This window comes from Stegodyphus dumicola, chromosome X1 (genome assembly GCF_044657685.1).
Source record: "Stegodyphus dumicola isolate Sdum_Otavi_A_Nest chromosome X1, ASM4465768v1".
In the NCBI taxonomy this organism is placed as follows: domain Eukaryota; kingdom Metazoa; phylum Arthropoda; class Arachnida; order Araneae; family Eresidae; genus Stegodyphus; species Stegodyphus dumicola.
This window is the reverse complement of record NC_140780.1, coordinates 108,770,122-108,797,189: the sequence shown is the minus strand read 5'-3', so window position 1 is coordinate 108,797,189 and position 27,068 is coordinate 108,770,122. Positions and strand designations below refer to the sequence as shown.

Below are 27,068 nucleotides of genomic sequence, written 5' to 3'. Positions count from 1 at the left end.
ATGAGCTTGGTGACTAACGACAAGTTGTTCCATTAATATTTTATCTTGCTTCTATCACGCACTGAGAAAACTAAGCCTGAATTGTATCAGTTTAGTTATTTATTAGAGTTATGTCTATTTCTTGCACATGCTTAAGGCTTATAATAAGAGTTCTGAATAAATAAATTCCCACATATACTTAAGCTTTATTGAGGGTCGGCGCTAGATATCTTACCACCTGATGCAGTCTATGTGAGTCCAAAATTCTGCGATTCTGTGCGGCCATAGGAGCCCTGACGCTGGTCCTGGGTTTATGTGAATCACAAATCGTTTATTCTTAATTCAAATAGCCCTAAATGTAATTTTTGGGTCTATGAGTATCCTCAAAAAAAATCTATTTTTAGCATATGGAAAGAAATTTTTGGTAAATTTTTCCTCGTCAATATTTTTAGCGCATTTAACTTAAATCTGTAATAATCACAAAGCAATAAAAACGCTCATCGTCAACATAAAAGCTCATACTCCTTTATTATTCAATTACTAACATAAAAAAATTGTTTAGGCATTGCTACATGAGTCATTATTCAAGTTGTCATGTTTTGATAAACATGCGGTGATGAAAGGAAAGCACATAGCAGCAACAGAGCCAAATTACTGATGGTAAAAATTTATGCTAAAATGATTGTTTCTTCAAAAACAAGGTATTTTATTTAGTGTTGACGTGAAATTAAGAATCAGGATTCTCCAGATGTTATATTATGTGCTAAGGGATGAATCAAACGCGCATGTGTAAAGCCTACCAGAAAAACTTTGTTGGCGGTTTTGAGGTCCGGATTTTAGATCATTCCAGATAATGGACATCCGGATTTTGACCTTTGTACTGTATTAGTAGTATGCATTATTCTGCTTTGCTGGTAAGCCTAACAGATGATAAATATTTAATATAATGATCAGTCCTTCATTAAACTTGAACTATGAGAACATGGCAGGGTGTAATTTTTAAAATTAAAAGTGCTGGAGCCATAAAGAAGACTGATAAGAGGGAAGGAAACAATTTATAAAAAATATAAGTAAATATTAAGTAATTAAAATTAAACAAAATATTAAAAATATATAGAAATTTAATAAAATACTAAATTAATTATAAATAGCTAAATGAAAAATAAATTATCCAACCCTCTCTTCTTTTGGGCTTCAATTGGAATTACAGATCTACTCAGAAGCTAAGAATTACCAGAGCTGAGCTGTTTGAATTATATATATAACATATATACAGTACAAAGTCTTTAATCTGGACTCGTTGGGACTTCGGTGATTCCGGATTATAGATCATCAATTTAAATCTGGTAAGATGGCATGCAGAAATTATAATGTGTGTGTGTGTGATTATGGCAAAGCCTCGAGGGCTATCTGCCTAAGAGGAGGGATGCCTTCGTGGAGGACTTTCTAAGGGAAACTGGCTCGTATACATGTTACACATGGGGAAAACCACGAAAACGCCCATGCAGCCAGCCCGTTCGCGGGATTCGAACCTCGGACCGAACTACCAGTGTTCAGCGACTTTACCGCTCGGCCACTGGTGGGCTGCAGAAATTATAAAATTAAAAATATGAAACTGTAATTTATGAAATAAAGAGCAATTGTGATCTAAAGGGTATCAAAATTTACCAAGAAAAAAGCTTAATATTTATTTGTTTACTTTATTAAACATTTCCTTCAATGTAAGTTGTTTAAGTTGCTTCGTTTTATGTGATAATACTTTCTCTTTAATTCTATAAACAGACAAAATTTCTTGTTCAGTTACAAAGTTTCGCTGTTCAAAGTCCTGTAATTGCTATGCCGAGAATACCGACTAACTTGTCAATCGAAATTTTTTCGTTTTCTCTCTGTCACTTTTTTCATGCCTTTCTCCATTTTTTGCAGCAATTCCACTTTTTGTTTGATGGACATCGAAACATGCTTTCACTTTGTAGATCCTTTGGCAGCTCCAGAATCGGAAACTCTTTTTGACATAATCTAAAGTTCAAGCTTACTTTTTAAAAAATTGCTCTAACAGTCTGCAAAAAATAATAAGCCAGATCCAATTAGAAGATTAAGGAACAACGCAATTTGCAACATTAACTAAAATAGATAATTAGATAATTTTAGCCTAGCTTATACCATCCGTTATATATTAAACGAGCATGGGTAAATGTATTATGCGCATATGTAAACGCGACGCATATGCAGAAAGTTTGTAGCTTTGAGTTCTGGATTATAGATCATTCCAGATTATGGACGTCTGGATTAAAGACTTTGTACTGTATAATATATGATTATATATATAGCATACTATTTCAAGGGATGATACATACAAAAACCATTCTTTTTTTCAGCAAACTAATGAAAAATGATTACAGCAACACAAAGGAGAATAGTAAGAATTCTAGAAACAATACCAGAAAATGGAAGGAAATTTTTAACAGAAAAGTGTAAATTTGAAAATAAAGAAGGACGAGTCTAAGACTTTGTGATTGTGATGCCCTCTTGATATAATTCTAGCTGCCAAGCAGAAATTTTCCATGGATACGATACGATAACAGCGCGAGAATAAACATAAGATTCCTCGATACAAATGACAGTACGGGTCCCCAGCATTTTGTTATATCGTTAAAAAAGTGTACAGGAGCTCTGCAGAAGGAAATCACTAGTGTGGCATGTGCATGTCCAGTGATGCCTTTTAGCCCTTTCAGGAAAGAAAAATTAAACCACTCTCATAAATTCATTGCATTTCCTGGAAACTCAGCTTTTAGCATGTAGGTAGGTGCTTTTCTTTCCTCAAAAGGCTCAAACTCTGCATTCTGAAGTTGGAATCAATATTTAAGACATAGTTTTTACTAAAATTAATTCTTTTGGGCTGAAATTGTGGTTGACATACATAAAAGAAGTGTTGGAGCCCTTTTATTTAGGGCTTTGGCTAAAATTATGATTTATCTCAAAAACTAAGAAGCACTGGAGCTTTGGTGCATTTTAAGCTCCGGAACATGGTCATGAATTATTTTTATAACCAAACTAAAATTTAACCTCTATTATCTCATCTCACTTCTACAACAAGTATGACATGGAATTTAATGCTGCAAGTAAGCATTAACCCTCCACCCATGAATGAGTTTCATCATTTTCAGTAAAAGAATTGAGCACAATTTATAACTTGCATAGACTTGTCATAAACAAAATTTTAACCCATTCAGAGCAGTGATCACATATGCATGATCACCGATTCTTCTTTCATATTTTATGGTACAGTATATGTAACCATCCTTTCCGAGTCTTGAGTCCTTGATTACAGTACTGTGATTTCAAATCGAAATGCTTTGTTTAAGTTTTTAAACAATACTAGATGATGGATATACTTTAGAATAATATTCCACAGAACTTTGATCTGCAATGTGTCCTTTTGCTTTTGAATTTTTTTTGTTTAATTAATGTTCTACTAATTTATCTATATTTTGAATACTTGCATGCAAGCTCATAAAATTTTTGTCATTTACATACACTGCAGGGAAAAAAAGGTCATGTAAATTTTTATATTCGTTAAAAAACAGCTAAACTTCCACAAAGTAGATAACCAGACACTAACAGGATTTTATAAACGCAAATACTTCATTCATTTTGTTTCTATATAAAATTTTGACACACTATGTAGTTTTACTAGCAATTTATTCAAATTTTTAAAGTATTCATTTTTTTCCAACAGCATATACATCTTTTTTTTTTTTTTTTTTGTTTAATAAAATGAAACCATTTTCTCCAAAATTTGCATTAAAAAAATCACGAAACTTTTTGGTGATATATTCAGATACTATCAATGATAATAAGGTGTATATTTCAATGTATTTAATGGCAATAATGGATTTAACTGAAATTAGGTTTATTGTGGAAAATCGCCTGGTTCCATATGTCCATATACTTTTGGAGCGCGGCTTCAGGGAAGTGCTTCTTTCTCCTTTTGCCAGTCCTGAATGGGTTAATGCAAAATTAAAATATATTTAAAAAAGTCAAACTAAGTGGAAGAAAAGAATATAATTGTATTTATTAACTTAAAAATTAGAGGAAATGCAAATACTGTATTTAACCAAAATACAGAACATAAGATATGATTAAAATTTTTCTGAGAGTGGGTTGAACATAACAACATATGATTAAAATTTTTTGAGAGTGGGTTCTGAGAGTTCCTTAAAACATGGCTGGTTCCATTACTTAATTCAATATTACTATCTTCATATCAGGTTCTTACTTACTTTCCTTCCATTAACACTTTTTTTTTTTTTTTTTTTTTTTTAGTAAGGGGAAACATTTTACAATAAAAATCTTCACATGAAATAAACATCTCAACTTCACAAGCATCTATGAATCACAGTCAAACCCCGTTATAATAAACCCAGCTTATAAAGAACCACTGGATATCACGAATAAAGCTTTTGGTTCAGTCCAGTTTCTTATACACTTAATGTTATTTTATACCATTATAGCAAATTCAAAGAATGTCAAAATTGGATAAAAGAAATTACAGATATCTTTGAATGGAACACTTTTTTTTTTAACTTTTCATATTTCTTTGCAGAATTTCTACAAATTTTAATAAACAAATTATAAACTGTTAAAATCATCCACGTTTAGGATATTAGAATCCACAGTCCTTATGCCATCTGTACAGGAAAACAGTTTTATGGTACTTTTCTTTTATCTTCAATAGTGAAGTTGAAAGCTCTGTGCAACGAAAGCCATGTGTGATGTCTGTTTAGTTAAAAGGACATTTACATTGATTTTGCAGCCTAAGAGTGCCATTGAGTTAACTTTAATTTTTAAAAAATTTTTTAAAAAAATTCTTATAATGAAAGCTTGAATTTGTATTGATTTAGATTCATATGCCGCAAACATTTACTGTTGGCTTTTATAAACAGCCTGCAGTTAGCTCCTTTTACAAATGAAATGGAGGGGGAAAAATAGATTTCAAAATAATTATTGCATTAATTTGTTCTATCTTACTACCAACAGTCGACTGCTCGTATCAGATCATTCTCTTCGTGTTCACTTAACAATTATGGTTTTCTTCAAATGTTGAACTTTCATTTTTTTTTTTTTTTTTTTTTTTTTTTTTTTTTGTAACCAATTTGTTCCAAAAATGTCCCTTTTTAGAAATTAAAGTTTCATTTAAAAATTAGCTTAAAAAAATTAATTTCAGCTTAAAGTCCTCCAACTATTAAAATTTAAATTAATATGTATTATAATATGTACATATATAGAGAGAGAAAGAAAGAAATTTAGAGCCAATTTTTTACAAAGACCAAAAATTGAAATTCAAATGAACTTCAAAATATCCTATATATCAATATAAAATCACATTTATATGTAAAATATTATAATATTACAATATCATTATTATTTATTAACATTAGTACAGTGTGAAATTTCATCTTCAAACTTTATACGCTTTATATTTCAGAAAAAAATTTCATATATATTCAGTACGAAAATATTTTCTCATGAAATCGGGGGGTACTAGAATAGTGATCATGCTGCAAATGGACTGCTTTTGCCAGCTCTTGACAAAACTGTGAATTAACAAGAAACAAAAATATGACAAAACATTAATGAAGACCATAAACTCTTCTAGCTCATACATGTGCTGACAAATCAAATTAGTCCTTGAAGTGATGCATATACAGCATGCGGGCAGATCAGTTAAGTGGTTAGTTGCAGTTAATAATTGTAAGATCTTATATCATGAAATTAAGTGCTGGAAAGTTACCTCATGTAATTAATAATGCAAGTGACTGAAATCACTCTCTGCACATTTTACTTGAAACATAATTTGTATTTTCAACATGTCAACAAGTGCATTTTTCAGTTAAAACTTCAGTACAGCTCCTGGATATACACCAGACATGCCTGAACTCTTTTTAGTTTAAAATAATAATTCTGAATCTAGCATTAGCTAATTTGAAACTATGATTAATCATCAAACTTCTGAATTTTTAAAACAAATATTTAGCGTAGAAAAACCCTACCTTTTGTGGAAGCTGGTGAACTCAAAGTTGATTCTGTTTCAACATCTAGTAAAAATAATATTAAATGTATTCAACACAACACAGAAAATGTATTTCATACAAGAGAAATAAAAGGCATTAAACATGAAAGTAGTTAATTCAGAACAGGACTAATATTTTTTCCCGTATGAAAAGTCTGCTTTTCACATTGATTTATTAGTGGTGCTAATCTTACTCATGGCAAAGGCAGGATGCAAAAACAATTTCACATTAATTAAGAGTAAAGAAGTAGAAATGTGCCTTAGCTATCTTATTTTGCAAATCAAAATTTTACAGTTATATACAATTAGCACGATTTCATTCTTATAAATGAAATTTCTGCGAACTTTCTTGAACATGTCACAAATGATACCCATACATTTCTTCACACTCAATTAACCTTTGAAGCAATTTATCAAAACGAGTTAATGATGCCAAGTTTATGCAACATTTATATTTATGTAAGAAACTAGTATTTAATTTTTAATTTCTCAGTCATTATGACTTTACATTTAAGACATAAAAGACCTACCTTTTGTTGTAGCTGGTGAACTAACCAAAATGACTGGTGGCTCCGTTTCAATATCTAATACAAAAAACATGCAATATATTGGAGAATATGTTTTGCTAATGTTTTTTGCATATAATGTAAATATTCTTTGCATATAAAACAGGCAAAATATGCAATTTAAATATGAACCAAATATATACTCATTAATTAGGATTTTAATAAAGCAAGCACTATTTGATATGATCATGTTCCTCTGAAGTTATTTCAATAACATTAAACGAAAAAATATTTTTCAAAATAGCAGTATAACTAATTTAATATAACATATAAATCCTTTTATAGAATTTTAATGTGAGAAAAGTCATCTATAGTGGTTTGTCTATGAACTATTCGTATTAAAAATGTTTCTGGAAATTATTTGACTGATGCTGCAAACCCTAATCTATTGTTGTTGTTGTGATTAATCTTGCTCATCTGATATCAGAGCAAGCCCACAAAATTCATCATGGCAAGGAGTCAAAAGAAATTTTTATTGAACTCTAAGATTCCTATATGCTTCTTTCAAACACCTGCAGACTAGTGCATCAGTGTGGCTAATGACAATACACTGACTGATGTCACCATGACACACTTCTGGCCCTTGAGTGGTTGTGGATGAAATTGGCATTTTTCTATCTGAACTAAACAATAAGTAAAGCCTCAAAACATGTTCGTTTGGAGTGCAATGCTGCTAATACTAGTTTTCTTTTGTTGAAATAGCAGCAGGAAAGACAACTCTTGTGACGGGACAACTTCCGTTCTAAAACTATAGCCAATCGGAATTAAGTGCTGCCCACGCATGTTCCCATTTAAACTGTTGCGACCCCACTGCCCAAGGGCAGATGAGACAATATCAGTACGGTCCCTGCTGAGCCTACACCATCCCGAGTAAACTCAGGCACAGCCTGTGAAGACCGTTTTTCTACCCTCGTGGTTGAGACTGTCTAAGTACAGATCCTAGCCAATACTTCCCAGGAATTCTACTGAGTCAATCCCCGAGGGGACAGCAGGAAAGACAGAAAGGACTAGATTCCAAAGAACTTAACATAGCAAATTGAATTCTTCCTTAATTTTTTCATTTGATCCAGCTTATTATTATTACAGCTATCTTAACAAAATTAAAATTTTAATTAAAGTTAATTAATTTAATTATTTTAAAAAAAGAATTCCTAATTCTAGAGCTACAACAAAATATGCAAAAGCACATTCAGCCCTTGCATTCCATAGCGACCCTGGCAAGAGTAACCGGTGTTAGTGCAACTCAGTCTTAAGAAAGTATGATTTCAAAATTAGGTAAATTAACAAGCTTATTTTTGTGTAGATATTAAACACTATAGAAGGCAAAAGTTTCCAGTTGATCGAATTTGTTCAGAAGTGATAAAAAACGAAAGAGGATACAAGAGAAAAATTTCCATTATAATGATAAAATTCAGAAGAACAGAGGTACTATTCAAGTTATTTTAAGTATCTGTTAACAAAAAAAAAAAAAAAAAAAAAAAACCACCTATGTTAATTTTAAAACATACATTTTAAAAAGGCTACTTTATACCTGCCTTTCAGCATGTACAGCACTTTCATATTCATTCATTAAATGATGGATGTACAATTTGGAAGAAAGAATAAGGTGGAGACATTTTCTTTTATTAAAACTTAAACAAACAAATGTGTGTAATCAGGACATTTTTTGCATCATCCAATAAAAAATCGGTTTTTAGTTATCTGCACAGATCATATTATTCAGCATATTTTCATAAGAAGTGACAAATGTAATCAACTTTTGCTGAATTGTAATTATGTATGATGCAATAGTTAACAGTTCTGCTGAATTAATTCAGTTTCTGTATTCTCGAAAAACAAATGGTGCTGCAACAATTTTTTTCATTATTTGAAAAGCTTCACTGACTTCCATTAAAAACACTAAGTTTCATAACAGAGATACTCACATGTATTTTTTACAACATACATAAAGCCTCCCACTGTAAAGCACATTTCCATATCATTCTGTTTGATTGCAATGTAATACATTTTGATTTAGTTTAAGTATTAATTTATGAATTTAGCCGATTTATTTTAATTTATATCATTATTTTCGCCCTCTGAACATGTGTGATTTATTTTATAAAGTTCAAAAAATCTTTCAACATACGCATTCAAAAAAGGAGTTACATATTTAATATATGTTATTTGATGCATTTGTTTTTATAGTGCACCATTTTTTCAATCATAATAATAACATTTATATTTCAAAAGGTTTCAATTTCTTCAGAAATGCACTCGGCAATTTCTTTTACAGCAAATTGTTTTGGGTTGCTTTTTAAAGTGCCACTATTTCTAAATTCCTACACTTTCTGTCTTTAGTAAAGTAAATATTCTTCATTAATAAATCACTAGAAAAGATGTTATGCAATAAGTTATTTCATGATCAGTATTAGACTATTTAGTTCCCTATATTCATTACTCTAGCCTTGATAAAATAGTTGCCTTCGTTGCACCCATGTAAAATGACTTTTATTTCACAAGTTATCTAAGCAAATTTCAGTTCATCTTCATTTACATACTTTCATATCCAGATATGGCTTCAAATTACATTTATAATTAAAGAAGCACTCATGCCTAATAAGAAATATAACACAGTCACTATTTTATATTATAACTGCAACTGATTGAACAGATACAAATATTAACTGAGCTAAAGAAATTGCACATCAGATCCATATAGGTCCATATGAAAGACAAAATATGAGTGGCCAATATCTTCTACATCCTAAAATTTAGGTTAGACAGAAAGAAGTGCAACTGCTGTACTTCAACAGCACACATGCTGAAAGAATAATTCAATGGAGAAGTCTATAAATGGTGAAGGATTCCTTGAAAGGGTGTACATTTAAAAATGTTTTGGGATATTACACATAAGATTCCTTTTCCTGCTCATCCATACTGTTACTGCAACATACTAGAAGATTTAAATTTTATACTACGTACTCTTTATTAATGTATTTAAATTGCAAAATGTTTCTGCTCTTCACTCATAACAACATAACAAACATTTTACTAATATGAATTAGAGTTTAAAGAAAATTAAATATGAAGTTAATTTTACATATATAAAACATAGCCACCCAGAGTAGAAAATTCTTTCCATACTTGCACAATATCTCTGCCGTTCCCCCCCCCAAGACTGTTAAAAATCAAATTAGTTAATTACATACAAATTTTCAGTTTTCGGTGAAGGATATCTAAAATCAAATTTTAAAAAAAAAATTTTTTTACTCACTCTATAAATAGAGTTTTTAATTCTGACAAGGAAATAGTATATGCCATTCCAAAATATCATAGACTTTTAGAAATATGCAAAATCTATACGGGTCTATACAAAGGGATCCTTGAATGAACGTGATACACAGAGGAATGGTAATCCGCGAATTGATTGCATCACAATTGCAAATAAAATAACCAAGATTCACTTATTTTTTGGCCACTCGTGATTGGAAGGAAAAAAAAAAAAAAAAAAAAAAAAAAAAAAACATGCTTACTTCATGATATCTTCGATTAGTTTTGGGAAGAAATTAAACATTACAGTTTCTGATCTGATTTCTGTTCTTTAATAAAACTGCATGATTATGTTTTACTCTCAATTAGTTTATTACATACTGGATAAAAAAGGGTACTTTCAGAAAATAAACTGCTCCTAAGTAATGAAATACAAATCAAAAAAATTAATTAAATGCATAATATAACATATCAAATAACAAGTTTAAAGCAAAATATTTGACATACCTGGGCAATGCGGCGGATGAACATTCCATTCACCAGTATCTAAGCATTTGGCAGTCTTTTGAACACCACCACTCTTACACTGAAAAATTACAAGATCACCAGCTTTGTAAATACTTTTATTAGGAAGGGCACGCATGTTCTTTAATGTCTCAGGAGCTGAACAATTGATTTCTATAATTAGAATATAAACACTTAGTTTCAAAAACGAATGTTTTAACTAATTACAATAAAGAGCAGGAACAGTAACAATGCACAGACAAAAAAAAAAAAAAAAAACTATGAATTTTATCAATATACTTTCCTATAATCTACCTTTTAACCAAGCTTAACCCTTTTACTACAACACATTTTTGTTCATGTTTCACAAATCATTTGACCCTATAACATTTTAGTTCTTTTGCTAATAATACTATGGCAAACATTAATCTAAATCTTGCAGTTATTATATTTATTTATATAATCTAAGAATTTACCATTATATTGAATACGTAAAATTAAGTACATAACTGAATTGAAGGATAATAAATTGCATTATACATAATTTTCACAATTATTATTAGAACATTCTTTAAAAACAAAAACTGAACATTTAAAGTATGCATTATTTTCAAGCTACTGAATGACCATAATAATAACTCTCTAGTACACTTTTTAACCTTCCTAGTTTATGTCTGATTGAAGTATTTTTAGAATAGGTTGGTGCTTCTGTAGATCTTTTCTCGCTAAAGAGTTGCTTATTTCCAAAAGAAACTGAACTCTTCTATATTTCATTTCCCGTCACAAGTTGACTTTAGATGCAACCAAATCACAAAGCCATTTGTTGCACTAATATCTAACATGTGGTGAAAATTATCAAGGACATCATCTTGTTATTCCCCTTGTTAAATATATATCAGTATTATATTAACTCCTGACTTTGCTCTATTCTAATCTTGAATTATAGCTGGTTATGCTACCTGAATACTTTCAATTCCAGTACAAAAATACAGTGTACTACGAAGAGATATAACTTTTCATTTCTCATATGTCAGGATGGAATCTTTGCTAACTTTTGAAATCCAAAGAATTTACAGTGAAACTCTGGTTCAAAAGTTTAATTCCTTCTTGAAGGCTGTTCGTCAAAGGAAAGGTTTTTAAACTGAAACATTTTCTCCTGTAGGAATTGAAGAAACATTCATCAATTCATTCTGGGACCATATATGATTGTAAATTTTACAAGAGTACTATGTGCATAAGTTCATAACCTAAAATTAATGATTACAAAGCCCTTCTCCTCCCCCAAAAAAACATTAAACAGATAATATATATGAAGACTCAATTTAATTTTACTGTACCTTTACAAATGATGGTACACAGTATAAGTGGCAAATGATAAGAAAGATGTTATTGTTTAGATGTGAATTCCCTTCCATCACAACAGAAGGTAACCTTTAGAGGGAATATTCTTTCACCTTTTCTTTGCATCCACTTGACTTTGTCTCATTTTATTCTCCACTTGATAGAGTCCATCTAATTTTGAGACTCACTGGGTTCCATTTCACTCAAAATTTGACCAATGTGATTTGCTTTTACCTATATCTTAAAATGTTTTTAAAGTGAGACATGTCATTGTATTTGAATCCACTTATGTTGCACTTTGCAATTGCTTTATTAGATTGATAACAATATGTAAAAACTTTAGATCTTACTCCACTCTGCACAAATTCCCCAGATTACAGAGCTAGGATATTTTCTTTTTTTAAAGGCAATTCTGCAGTCACTCTTTGTTTGCTGTTGAGCTCATTTTTAGAGTCTTCTAATAACTTCGCTAGGTCTGCAATGTCCTGAAAATCACTTGTTTCTAGATTTCTTTAATGAGAGTCAAGCAATTGAAAAGATTAAAATGACATTTCCAGAAGTTCCTGATTGTTAATTATGTGGTAAAAATTACCTAAAAAAAGTTTTGAAAATCATACATTGCCGACTTGAGTTTTCATAACACAATACACATTCATTATCTGAGACATATTCTGTTCAGGTAGTATGTTTGTGAATCAAATTGTTCATGAAAAAGGGCATTTATGGTCCAAGCGACTGCATTTCTCTTTTGTTGGAAGCTACAAATACCTGAGTTAATTTACTTAATTTCAGTATCGCACCTAAAGTATCGATTCCATGTTTTTGAGTTCTTTCACTAGTTCTCAATCTTACATTGAAGTTTCTGCTGTGATATTTCTTCCATTCCTTCTACATTACACAAACAACTCAGACTAACTTCTCTATTACTTTCTTACATACTTGTGCTTGAATACTGTATGAGTAAAAAGTTTTACTGTCTTAAGTAGATGTTTACTCATACAGTATTCATTCCTACTTAGCTAATTTTGAAGAAATGTACTGGCTAAATAAGCATTTACCTCTAAAAATTACTAACTGTTCATCAGCAGTTAATTCTTATGGACAATGTACCTATTTTGTAAAGCGTCAGTCCAAAATTTAATTAATTTCTTGTTGGTGAGACTTTGCGATTTGATCGATTTTGGCATCTAATTTAATATCAACAGACCAAATTCCATTGGGATATTTGCACAAATTTGTTTTTCGTGACAGACATTAAAAATCGTACATTAGTCATTTTCTCCTATAAATTTGTTACTACCTCATTAAGTGCTTTATATATTCCATCAAATATCAACAGTCCAAAAAGCATAGCATTTCTTTTTTGCCAATATTTTTCTCAATTATTTAACCATATTAGAAAAGATTCAATGCAATTCAGTTTCACAAAAAGTTTAAAAGTAAACTCTATAGTACATACATTTCTATTTGTAAAACCTGAAAGAGATCATGTAGTTGACTAAATCTAATATTCAAATTTATGTAGTTGACCAAATCAAATCTTTTTTAAATTAATAAAGAGAATTAGATCGTTTATTTAGATTTTAGTTAAAATTAAAAAATAACAAGCGTTCTGATGTAAAGCTTTTAATACTCTATAAAAATATACAATTTTAGAAAGAATTACTGCTACATTAACTTTCTTTTTAATTTGGTATACTTCCTATTTTTAAATTGCATTAAACTTCAAAAAAGTTTTTCCTCACAAAAATACTCTTTTCATTAACCTTTTCCAGACAGGCATCCCATATATGCATTCCCTAAGAACGTCTCTTACAGCCGGGCATCCCATCCAAGCATCACTAGAAATTGCATTCAGAGGACAGGAGATGCGTATACACATTTTAAGCTGGAATGTTTTTCTGAAGACCACTAGATGGCATCCTATGTCCATTACTTTTGAAATGAACACAGTTTTAGGTTCCTGACTTTGGTATTTTACTCATCAACTGTTGCAAGGGTGGAGGGGAAGCGTAAACAGAGGTGGGCTCTTTAAATCGCCACATGCTAATATAAACATTCACATGCAATTTATATCAAATTCCTTTTTTTTTAAATTCTATTGTTCCTCTAATATGTACAGTGTTTTAGGGTTACTATGTGGAGCTCTGTTACCTTTTGCATTGCCTTCAGATATATTTCTGATTCCTCTCTTATTATTTTGGAAAGCCTCACCTCCAGTCTATACCTAGCAACTTTAATGAAATGGAGGAGGAAGGAAGTGTAACTTCTTAAATGAATTAAGATGTCTTTCACTCATGGAATGCTCATATTTCTTTTAAATACACTTTATGCAGCAAACTGAATCTCACAAGATAAATTCTGTCATATTCTGTTTTTTGGGTGGATGGGTTCTGAATATGTGTTTCCTTAACATGCACTAAATGTGGGCATTAGATAAACCAGCCATTTAACGGCATAAAAACTTTATTAACACATGAACAAAATAAGAACAAACGATTAACACACAAATAGAACCACGTTTATCATTATGCTGGCATACAGCGGGTTACTTTCGTTACTTCGCTACTAACAGTCTCTTCTCTTCTACTAACAGTCACGTGAGAGAGAGGCGTTGCAGGCCATTCGGCTAAACTGTGCATGTGCAGTTCATCTCATCATGACACCTACCCTCTAAAAGATTTGATTGTGTCTTTCAATGACTTGCCAAATCCACACATATAAACATATCTTGAAACAAAACAAAATAACATTCATGAAATTTTCAAAATTAATTAACAAATTCTTATCATTTTAAATTAAAATTACTTCAACATATATTAAGTAATCTTAATCATTTAAAAGATGTAACATTCAATTAACTTTTTAACTTAAATCTTTCACATTATCATAATCACATAAGCAGTTATCATATAAACAAGACAATACAAATCAGTCATTAAAATTAAACATAATACTTTAGCAAACCCTGGGTAAATCATTAAACATATTGCATAACATTAGAAACAAAAAATCAAAAGCTTAGCATTTTAGCTCTAAAAAATGTTCACACTAAATAGTCAAAATGTCTTATAGTTCATAACGTCAGTCATGCTCCACTCACTGGAGAATATAATCATGTCATTAAGTCACGTCATCAATAAACTCAGCATAGGCTTTTAGTCTACACACATTACTATTCCCTTTTGTTGACACACAAACTACTGGATGCACATATTTACTTTCTGATTCAACGATTAGCTTTAGCTGTAATAGCTCATCTATTTGTCGATCAACTTCATTTCTTAGAACTTCATATGGTATCCGGTACAGTTTCTGCTCTTTAGGCACACTTCCAGGCTTTAGTTTGATGTTATGTTCTCCAATATTAACGATTTTCGGAATACTAGCTCTTAGGTTCGTACGTCTTCTTAAAACTTCTGCAAGTTCTTTCCCCTTATGCGGTTCAAGGTGCATAAAATTACATTCTTCATTAGTGTTCTTTTGCTTTCATTGGAACAATTCTTGGGATGTTTTCAACTTCACCAAAATCAATGTCTGTATCAGATATCACACCGACATTATTCACAGCAGTCTTGAACTCTCGTATCTTGTTTGCGTGAATGTGCTTCGAAGAATTGTCAGTACAAATGCCTGTGTAACTATAATTAGTATAATTTTTCATGATCGCAGCAGGTCCCGTCCATCTGGCATAAACTTTTTTTTTACTATTAGGGATTAAAACTATAACCCTGTCATCTTTCTTGAATTCTTTATGACGAATTTTTCGGCTATGGTAGAATGCATAAGCTTCGTCTGCAGCAGGAAATAAATACAAGATTTACATGACTAAGTGATCGTAATTTCAAATTTAGATATTTCCTGGACATTGAAAATTTATTAAACAAGGCAAATGTTGATACTGATCTTGAAAAAAATTAAAAAAATTTAAGTGAATTTTATAATACAGATTTTAATGGAACAGAAAATATGTCGAAATATGTGACTGTAAGGTGTTACTCTGCAGCAGAAATGAAACTGAACCTGAAACTCCATTACAGATTCTTATCTTTATAAACTCATATGGAGAAAATGTTTTTCCAAACCTGAGATTCACACCTCAAATACTCCTTACTATCTTATTATTGTATTCATTGTATTATTATTATTGTATTGCATGCTTTCCATTTTTTATACCCTCTAACATTAAAACTTCCAAGTTTACAAGTTAATGCATCTAATTTATTGTTCTAATTTCAAGCGAGTTACAAAAAAAAAAAAAATTAAATAAACATAATTCTTCATGGCGAATGGGAACATAGCAATTTCAAATGAACAAGAAAATAAATGCACCTTCATGAAAATTGGAAAAAATTAATCAGGATAAAGTATTTTTGCAAATAAATTACAAAATATTTATAACCTTCTGTCTTCCAACAAAAATTTCAGTTTTAAAAACCTAAAATGCAGCTAATTATTTTTATTACTTCTGAGCTCCTTTAATAACTTTTATGTATATTTTCATAAAATGTCATTAAAAAACCTTTTATTTACTATTAAAAATCCCTTTAAAAAAGCATATACAGCTGAATCAGCTCATTATCTGACTAAAATTATCAGTTGCTTAATAAAAATTATAAAAAAAGAACAATGCAGAAACATGCCTGATCTTCAACAAGGTAAAGTAGGTGCAGTATATTGACATTTCAATGCATTAAAAACTATTAGAAAAATTGTAACACATGAAAAAATGTTTGGCATTTCAGTGTATTCTCATGAATTACAATGGGATTACAGGTGCGGTGCAAGATACGCAGTGAAAGGATGGTGAGAAGCACCACAGTGCTTTATAGCCCTCTTCTGTTGCTCAGACGTGAATCAAAAGTCTGTAGATAGGATAAAGAGTAAAAATTTCATAAATGAACAGTCTTGGAAGAAAAAGTGACAGTTGATTGCCCTGTGTATTTTCAAATTTCAAAAGATTTTCTGCTATAATGTGGTATATCCAGTTAATCTGAATTAAATTTGTCTTTTTTTGGAAATCTAGGATGACTACAAGTTGAGAAGTCATGACGAAATGGATTCTGAAGATACTCACTTTGAATTTCTGCATGGGTATTCATTACAACTAATAGTATATCAAATTCCAAAAGAGAAAGTTACCTTTACATACTGGTGGACTACCACTCCAAGTGCCATCAGCTTGACATGTTCGTTCCGACAGCCCAGACAATATGAAATTTCTGTCACATTTATATGTTGCAACAGAATGAAGCCTTTTCTGAGAAAAAATTACTTTTCCATTTTGAGGGTCATTGAGTGATGGGCAAACAATAGCTAAAATATATTATTTGATACATTAATATTTAACCAAACAAATATAAAAATATTCACATTATGAGTAAATAAACTAAAAAATACAAACAATATATTCTAACCTCTGTCAGGTATGGGTACATCTTCTAAAATCATGCAAAAATTTAACCTTCGCTTGGCATCGATTTTAAATAAAATTCTATCAATTGTAAAGGCAATCAAATGTACGTCCCTCTTCATCAGGAAAAAAATATTTTCTCAAAGCTGGGAGAAGCAATAACTGTATTTATGGTGAAATTGTTGGTTTAGCACAGAAAATGTAAATATACCATCATATGACAAAGAAAACCATGATGTAACGTGAAAAGATATGATGCGAGAATTTAGAAATTGTGTTAATGATATGGATTAGAATTAATATCATTAACAAAAGAGTTTTAGAAGGTAAATGTAAAATGCTTAAATCTACCTATGATGATGAAGATACTAATGATACCAATTCTAGTTCAATAACACTAATTTCAAACCAAACCTTTCTAGCACTTTCGAAATTTTAACATTTTAGTCTTCATATTTCATTACTGAATTCCAGTACATTTGTTTTTCCTTTGATTCACTATAAGTATAGGTACTGCTCCACCCTCTTTTAAAAAAAAAGTTTTGCTCCTCAAGAAGTGGAATCATCAGATTGCCCTGAAACTGACAGTTTTGTTCAAAACCTACGTCAATCTAAAGCTACTTTTGCCTAATTTTATATTCTATCAGAATAGTTCTCTTCCAATCAGGCATATCTGACAAAAAATTACATCACATGTTTTTTCTTCTTACTTTAGCTCTCCCCTTCCCCACGAAAAAAAAAGTTCTACAAATTACTTTTATGGAAGCAACACAAAAAATGTTCTGACATTAAAATTTAAAAAAAAAAAAAAAAAAAAAGTATTAACTTTTTTCAGAGTTATTTAATTTTATGCATTGTTTTATTAGCAATTACGAGGAAGGTAACTGTAATGAAAATAGTCAATACATCATATACAAATTTGCCAATAAATAAACCAGTAGCCAATTATTTATGTAATTTTTTCCAATCTTTTCTTTAAAATTTCAAATAAGGCATAATTGTTAAACATTCTTCACTTTCTCTCTATGTTGCTAATCTTGGTTTGGTTTGGTTTGATTTATTAGATTACGGCAAAGCACTCGAGGGCTATCTGCCTTAAGGAGGGATGCCTTCGTGGAGGACTTTTTAAGGGAAACTGGCTCGTATACACGTTACACATGGGAAAAACCACGAAAACATCCATGCAGCTAGCCCGTTCGCGGGATTCGAACCTCGGACCGAACTACCAGTGTTCAGCGACGTTACCGCTCGGCCGCTGGTGGGCCTGTTGCTAATCTTGATACAGTGGGAATGTTTGAACTTACTAGTCATTTAGTTGTCTCATCGTCAAGAATGCTGTTCATGATACACCACAGAGGGTAGAACAATACTTAACATATGGGAAAAAAAGAACACACAAAAACAACAAAGCCACAGCATGGATTCCGACTTCAGAAATCCATAGCCAGGGTTCAGACTAACACTATACAGAGTGACAGATGCAAGACATCCCTACTTCAATTATTGGTAAAAAAAGAATCCAGTTTTGATGTATGAAAGAATAGTTCTCGATTGCATTCTTTAGTCCAATGATTTCCATTCACTATTAAAAGTTAAGTTCTCATGTTATTCCTTTAAAAATACATTTTATGAATAAATTTTTGTAGAAAATAAAAATATGTTGCAAGAAAAAAGTTATAATGGCTTATAGAAATTTTAATTTACATAAGCAGAATTACATGCAGAAAATTTGGTATTAAAATACTTAATTAGAGTGTGCAGGCTAACTATGCTAAATGTGTTTAGTACATACATCTTCTTGAAATATATCCTCTTCAAAATGAACACTCCGATCTGCGATAACTTTACAACATAGATTTTCTATTTGTCTCTAGAAAAAGAGCATGAAGGATTCTAAGAAATATACTGCTTTTTGCTGAAATCTACGTGAGAAGAAGTCACAGATGTTGAGGTTAAAAATTTCACTCTTCTTAAAAAATATCATCACTTTAATGGTGAATATTCTGTTGTTTAATTTCATTAATTCAAAATAATTACCAACACCATAACCAAAAATAACTGTGAACACTAAAATTTGCATTGTGTCGTTTTTAAATCTAAAGTTCGGAGATTCTTTTGTACTAATTAATGCAAAGCAATTAGCTTTTCTAAAATGCTAATTGAAATTAAAGTTAACTATTAAGAGAAAATAGGTTAAAATAGCATGCTGAATAATTATTATTGGAGAAGTCAAACAACATGAATCAGTGTAATATTTGTAAATTTTGCAGGACTAGTTTCGATGGTTTAACTACAGAACCACTTCCCTCAGCTGTCTAACTGCAAATGAACGAGATACTATATAGTGATAAGAATGGCTGGACCGAAGTTTAACTACTGGCGCCATCTATTGATGAAACAAGAAAGCTAAAATATAATTCCCTTAAAGGTGGATTGCAATTAAGGTCGTTAACTAGAACAGAGATTTTTTTTAATATGAAATACCTCTAGAAAATTTAATTCATTAATGGAAGATGTTTTTTGAATAATTTGGGTTGCAGAAAAATGGAAAATCCGATTTTCAGACCAACAGTGCTGGACAACAGAGGATTTCTATTTCCTTTTCCCTAACATATGCCTCATGCTCTCTAACACTAACACAAAATTTTAAGGCTCTCTTAGTTTGACCAACGTAAATTAAACCACACTGGCGAGGAATCCTGTAAATACCCTAGGAATTCATATCCAGAATGAATTTTTTAACTGCTTGGTTAATAATGTTGGATGATAAGCTCCTGTCAATAGCAAATGCTTTTAAATAGTTTAGTTCTTGATAAGGAGCCAATTCGGAAGAGCAAAGTTGAAGTGTACAGAAAACAAAGGAATAAAATGAAGTTAACTTCTGTTTCATTGGATGAGATGATTTGAAGAGTGGTGGAAGGCAAACCGACAAAAGTTTACAGTAAACAGTAGAGCTGAAGTTGGCTATATTACGTGTGATGAAAATGTTGAGGAACGGAAGAGAATTGGACGTCTTAAGTTCAAAAGTGAACCAAATAGCAGGATCAGTGAAATTCATTACCGAACGAATTTAAATCATAAGCTCATTAATTTTGATGCAGGAGAAATGAAATTGACGAAACCTGGTTTCTAGATATCTTAATGAACCTTTCACTAGAATATGATGAATAATGATTTTACATCAAAAGAAACCATGAGTAAATTTCTAGGAGAAATGCTTTTAACTCTTTTTATAAACTCTATTGAATTTTTTATGGAGTAAATGTTATCTATATATATCAAGATTAATGTCTGTTTGTTCGTGATTAACTAAGCCACTGGTAAAACTATCGTCACCAAGCTTTCTACAATTCTTTTCTGGGTCCTGAAAAAGGTTGATGTCCACTTTTTTTTTTTTAAACCAAGGACATTAATTAAACACTCTGAATATGCTGATTTTCGTGCTCATTTTTCCGAGTGGCAATAGTCTCGCTCGCTGGAGATACAAATCTACTTTATTTCAAGAAGTGTTGCCATTGCTTGCTTTCAAATCGTAGAGTTTATTAATAAAAAATTTCCAAGTTTTACAATGAAATAAAAATAGCATTGCCAAACATTAAATACATTACTCCAGAGTCCAAAAATTCGTAGGAAGCCATTTTGACTATCCCCATCTTTGCATGAATTTAATCAGCCAAGATATTAATTAAAAACTCTGAAAACACTATTTTTCGCACTCATTTTGCTCAGTGGCAAAAGTCTTGCACTTTGGAGATAAAAATGCTTTATTTCGAAAAATGTTGCTATTGCTTGCTTTCAAATCATAGAGTTTGTTAATCAAAAATTTGTAAGTTTTACAAAATCTATATTTATATATATAAAGAATGCCTGTTTGCGTGTGTGTGTCTGTTCGTATTACCGATTTCCGATCAATTATGATAAATTTTTTCCCACATTCAATTGACTAAAATTGAATATATGTGAAATATTGAATGGAACTTGCGTTTTTACGACCATTTAATTAGAAAGACAAAAATGATTAAAAACTGCATGCCATTATTGCTGATATAATGAGAGAGAATTAGATTTTTTCAATTGAAATGTTTTATGTGGGTTACATATTGCGTCACATTGAAAAATTTACGACTATGAATAGTGTTTTTTGCATCGTTATTAGAGAAGGATTACAGCGGTATCGTTCTCTGTTATTAGATACATTACTTTCAATCTAACTTAACTGGCAATGGGATACTTCAATTACTTATCTAATAAAGCTGAAAAATCTAGAAACTAAATATTTAGCTAATGGATGCAAGGCAGTGCCTAAATTTGATACAATAGGGCAGAAAGGAATAACAATTTTATGAATTTTGGGAAGAGCATATAATATAGTGCAATTAGCAATAGATTGGATAAGCTTTTGTTTTAAGTGAGTCAAAACAATTTATGAAGATTTGATTGCCATTTTAATTGTGGGAGGTGCGAGGGTCAAGGATCTTTAGGGATCAAATTATATGGTCCTTTGTTTAACAGTTTAGTGACACCATCGATGTAAGTGTTCCTTGTCCATGGATGACTATCTGGCCACTTTTGCCAGTCTCGTTCTAACCCAGACATTATCAATTCAAAGGCCAACATCACACTTCAAATCCTGTCATCTGCCTAAACAGAAGTTAGTTTCATTTTATTCCTTTGTTTTCCATGCACTTTAAATTTGATCCACCATATTAGCTCTTGATCAAGAATTAAATTACTTAAATTAGTTGCTCTTGACAGGGGCTTTTCACCCAACATGAGGAATACATAAGAAAAAAGGAAACACAAAAATTCTCTAATGACCAGCACTGTTGGTCAGAAAATCACACTTTCCATTTTGTTGCAGCTAAAATTATTCAAAAAACATCTTCCAACGGTGAATTACATTTTTTAGAGGCATTTCACATTCGCAAAAATCTTTATGTTCTAGCTAACAACCCTAATTCCAATTCATCTTTACCTACAGTCTTTAAGGAAATTATGTAGTTTTCTTGTTTCATCAGTAGATGGCACCAGTAGCTTCTGTCCAGTCATTCTTATCTTATCTAATCACTATATCTTATCTCATTCACTTCTTATGCAGCTGAGGAATATGGTTCTATAATTACATCATCAAAACTAGTCCTGCAAAATTTAAATATTACGCTGATTCTTGTATGACTTCTCCAATAGTTATTAAAAAGAATATCTGCAAATGCATTTGAACGGTTTATTTCATTCACTTTATTGCTTAAAATTGTAGTCTTTTTTACCCTGTTAATGACATTCAAATACGGCATGCATCATAAAGTTTATGCTGTCTCAAAACTGAAGAAATATAATACAGTTTGACATAATTTAAACCACCTTTTTAACATTCCTTGTATATATTGGTATATTGGATAGCTAGGGATGAAAATCTTTTTCAAAGATATGCTCAAGCTAACTCGATTACAATTTTTAACCTTTTAATGCACTCAATCAACTTAATTTGGGTATAACAATTCAAATTATTTCTGCACACCCATGAAAATACATTCCAGATATGAATACAGCAGAATATATTCACTACGGTTTTGAATTAAAAAGAGGTTAAAAGAGGTTGAGTTAAAAAAGGGGGGAAGCAGAAAAAAGACCACTTTATGAATTTTTAATTGGTGCATTAAGGGGATTTAATATCATACAGTTCCTTGTATTCCATTTATGCTAGTAATGAGCTCCAGAAATCAGCAATACATTCTTTTTGGAATTACATTTTTAGGCTAGCGTTCTTCAAGACTTTAATGAACTGCCTTCTTTCATTTAGTCATAGTTTGTTATATTCAATATTTGAATCAAAAGGATGAAGAATGCTACTCAGAAAATAATTATGATTAATAAGTTTCAAAATGTGCCCTCAGAGTTTCATAATATGTACATGCCCCATTGCATAATACTTTTCCAATAATGATGTTATTTCCTAATAACAAAGATTCTGAGATTTAAAATGGATAAAATTTCCTGCTTTACACAACTACCCCTGTAAGTTTCGACTCAAAACCCCATATTTCCTGAAAGACATGGACAGCAGACAAAGAATTGCTTTGTACTCAGAGATTTAGTTCATTTAGTTTTGAGAATACATCTGAATAACATGCCAATGTAAATGTGGCATCTTTTCTTTGAACAAGTACGATTATTACTAGATGGTTCTTCAATGGCACCAGTAACACTGATATTAATTACATAATCACACACAGATTCTGCATTATTAGCCCTGCTTAAATGAAGGATGTGTCATAGCACCTCTTTCCTTTTAAAGATTTGGTTTGAAGCCAGTTTTCCATTGTGTAAAATGAGCACTACGTGACAGAGACAACTACAAATATCTATTACATAAAAAGGATTTAGATCCACTACACATTTATTGGACTAATAGACAAGCATTGAATAAATAATGCATATAATTTCTTATAAATTGTGACTGGCTGCAAAATATCTAATTTTTCCCCCCTGGATATTATTAACCTAGATTTAAAAAAAAGCAGAGTCTAAATGGTCTCACATTATTATCTAACACACAGATGCAAAAATTAATGCAGAAATATGCCTGAAATAAAGGTGCAGTTTAATGGTGTACATTAACTGTACATAACATTTCTATGCATCTCTAAAACATAAGAAAGTTCTAAAGACATGAAAAGAAGGTTTGTCATTTCCACTCATTTTAAGGAACTGAATGGTTTTTGGCTGGGTTACAGGTGTGGTGCCAGATGTGAAAGAAAAGGTGGTGAGAAGCATCACAGTCAGAGTGCTTTAAATTATTTTTTTCTCACGGAAACTAGAGTCGGAAGTCCCCAGGTAGGATAACCGGTAATAAATTTGGTAAAATGTCAGTCGTTAGAAGTAAAAGTGATAGAACGGGATGTGTAATCTCCAAATTCTGTGATTTTCAGCTATACTGTGGTTTATGCAGTTAATAGGAATTTTACCTTTTTTGGAAATCTAGAAGATTTTAAGAATCACAGATTGAAATACACTTGTTTTCAGTGAAGAAATAGCTGCATTTGTACTTACACCTGAAATGAAAAACTCAGAAGAATGAAAAACCAACACAGAACAAAGTATTTTTAACTAGTTCCTTGATGTTCACAATGAATCACAAGGGGAAATTTCAAAGAAAGCATCAAAGGTCTACTGACAGTTATGACAATCAGACTTGCATCAGTGGTTCTTTGTGTCAAGACTGTATATCAGTGTTTTTCCCATAAGGCAAGAGTGAAAATTTGAAATGACTTATTCACCAAGGAAGAAATTCCCAAGCATGTAGGAAGAGTGTTGGAAATATGTATTTCTGTTTGCCACAGGGCTGATCATCACAGAGATATCTGCTTATAAACTCAGACATAAGATATTTCTAAAGAAGTCCTAGACATTTTAAAGTGGGAAATTCCAATGACAATCACAGAATTTTGATCAGATATATACATATCATCTTATGGTTTCTGTGGGAATTAATGTGATTCCCATGTCAAGACTGCTAGAACGATAAGTTTACATCCTGAACAAAAATTCCTGTATAAATGATTGAAGATTTCAGTGGCAATTACAGAGACAACTGATAATTCAAGCACTCAATTTGAGGACTAATCCTTGCAACAAAGAACTGTGTCTCCATAAAGTCTTGTTAGGGTTTATATTCTCTGCAACTATGGACTCAGATTTATCTGGATTGTCGTAAGTCACAGATATCCCCTTTTTATTTTTCCTTATTTGTTCTTGCAACAAAGAGATTATGGCTATTTTTTAATTCTTTTCCGCCCCTAGATTGCTTACAAGTAGCTATTTTTTAATTCTTTTCCTTCCCTAGATTGCTTACAAGTAGATTTTGGGGCATTATCTCATACTACGGATGCCTCTGAATAAGAAAAATTTGACTACAGCTACACAATTCACACTAACGCACAATTTCTTGTACATATGTAAGGATATTTAAACTTATAATTATACACTTTTATGAATTAGATGTACATGATTTTAAACATTTATATGCTTATGAATGTGTCTATACATGTAAAATTAGATGATACATAAGTGAAAATGATCCTGATCTCAAATTGATATAGTTTATAATTAAAGACGTATAATGATTAATCTAATTTTTTTAAGCAGTAAAACCACCACATAAAAAGTAAAAATTTTATAATCACTTTAAAACTACTGCCTACAATATCCAATTTAACATGGGCACAAGAAAAGTTCTCACCTTCACATGAGGGTGTAGCATTTGGTAACCACTGCCCTTTTGCTGAACAGAACCTAGTTGCAACACCCTTCAGTTTATAACCTTCATTACAAACATATGTAACATTGTTAGGAAATGTAAACAGATGACCAATCCGCTCAGCATTTTCAATGTAACCAGGATCATTACAACTTGTGGCTGAAATATGAAAGTATTTTTAATCAAACACAAAATACATGAAATGAAAAATATGAATGAATGCTTTTTACAATCTCAATATGACTCATGAATTATAAAAGAAAACAAATAAATTAAAAGAATCAAAAGCATTAATACCTAAACTAGAATATTAGATCGAATCTAAAACCACAGAATTTCACACTGCAGTTTTTGTAAATTGGTATTTTAACTGGTGGAAAATGCAGCTTACATATCACATAGCTTCATGTATACCATTCATTTATGCTACAGGAGTTGAATGAGAAGGAAAATCACAGCTTAGATGAAACTAAATAAATTTGTTTTCTGATTTGAAAAAATGATACATGATAAATTTGTTTAATACATTTTTTTAATATTTTGCTGCACATACAAAACAGAGTTTTCATAAGGGCATTTTAAAAGATTTACACTCAATAATTATTTACAGTCTATAAATTCAAACAGTTTAAGTTCCAAAATTAGTGTTACATTTTTAAATGAAAATTCTTTAAAATTGTTCATACAGTTCTATATATAATGAAATAAAATCCTACAAGTAAGAACCCCTGTTTAGCTATGTCATTTATTCTCTTATTTTCAAACCTTTTTGAAGTAATGCTGATAGCTGCAAAATTTGTAATTACACAAATTTATTCAGAATGGGATGAATATAGCCTCAAAATTTGGCATCAACAGACAGCAAGGAAATGTTTGCTTATACAAGCAAAATTTTAGTCATGAAAAACAGCACATCTACTTAATAATCAAACACAAAAAATATGAAATAAAAAAGATTTCATTCATTTACTAACCAAAGCCAGCAGTTGTTACCTTAAGGAACAAATAATTACGTACATTGGATACTTCAATGAATGACCATTTAAAATATTCTAAAAATGTTTTTCATAAGAGTTTAGTTTTACATCAGAATAAATTTTCTCAAAATAAATATTTTTATTACATATAGTTTCAAAGGAGGAGAGATAAAAAGAAATATTATATAAAGGGCTAAATTTTTTTTATAAATTTAGCAGTAATTTTAATTTTAAATAAATCCATAAAATTCTCCACAATACTTGAAGTCTACTGAAAACATTTGCATGAAGTCTATGTTATTATCATTTGAAGTTAATAGTGCTTTAAATATTATTCTTATAATTCAAATCAACTGCCTGCAAAAAGACTCGGTCTTTTAGTCTTTTTGTTCCAACTTTCCAAAAAGGGTTTTTTTAATATCCTATTTCACACAGCAAAAAAATACACACTTTTTCCTTTCTTTTAAATGATACTTTTAACTGCATCCACATGGTACATATCATCACAGTTCAGGGCCATAGCCTACAGTTCACATAGTTCTCATTTATCAAAACATCAAATTTTGAATTACGTATGATTTACTTATGACAAATTTTACTAGTAATGTTTATCAATAGGAATCTGTTTCTTCCCAACATGTTGGTGCAGATGATACAGTAATGTTAAATAAAACAAAGATGGTGAATAACAATTTCATAACTTCCCAAA

At 30.9% G+C, this 27,068-nt stretch overlaps 1 protein-coding gene across 5 annotated transcripts in view; it reads right to left on the bottom strand.

The window, feature by feature from the left end:
* The window catches only part of LOC118185173 (protein lev-9-like), a 144,134-nt gene that overhangs the window by 42,801 nt on the left and 74,265 nt on the right, over positions 1 to 27,068 (bottom strand). For 3 of the 5 annotated variants that reach the window (XM_085807294.1, XM_085807297.1, XM_035354992.2), the window contains 5 exons: positions 25,365 to 25,541; positions 16,855 to 17,028; positions 10,375 to 10,545; positions 6,580 to 6,633; positions 6,030 to 6,074 (listed from right to left, as the gene is read on the bottom strand). In XM_085807294.1, coding sequence (XP_085663420.1) covers positions 6,030 to 6,074; positions 6,580 to 6,633; positions 10,375 to 10,545; positions 16,855 to 17,028; positions 25,365 to 25,541 — 621 coding nt within the window. Of the gene's footprint in view, positions 1 to 2,745; positions 3,977 to 6,029; positions 6,075 to 6,579; positions 6,634 to 10,374; positions 10,546 to 16,854; positions 17,029 to 25,364; positions 25,542 to 27,068 lie in introns of those variants that run through there. The other 2 variants (XM_085807296.1, XM_085807295.1) reach the window with 2 other exon arrangements.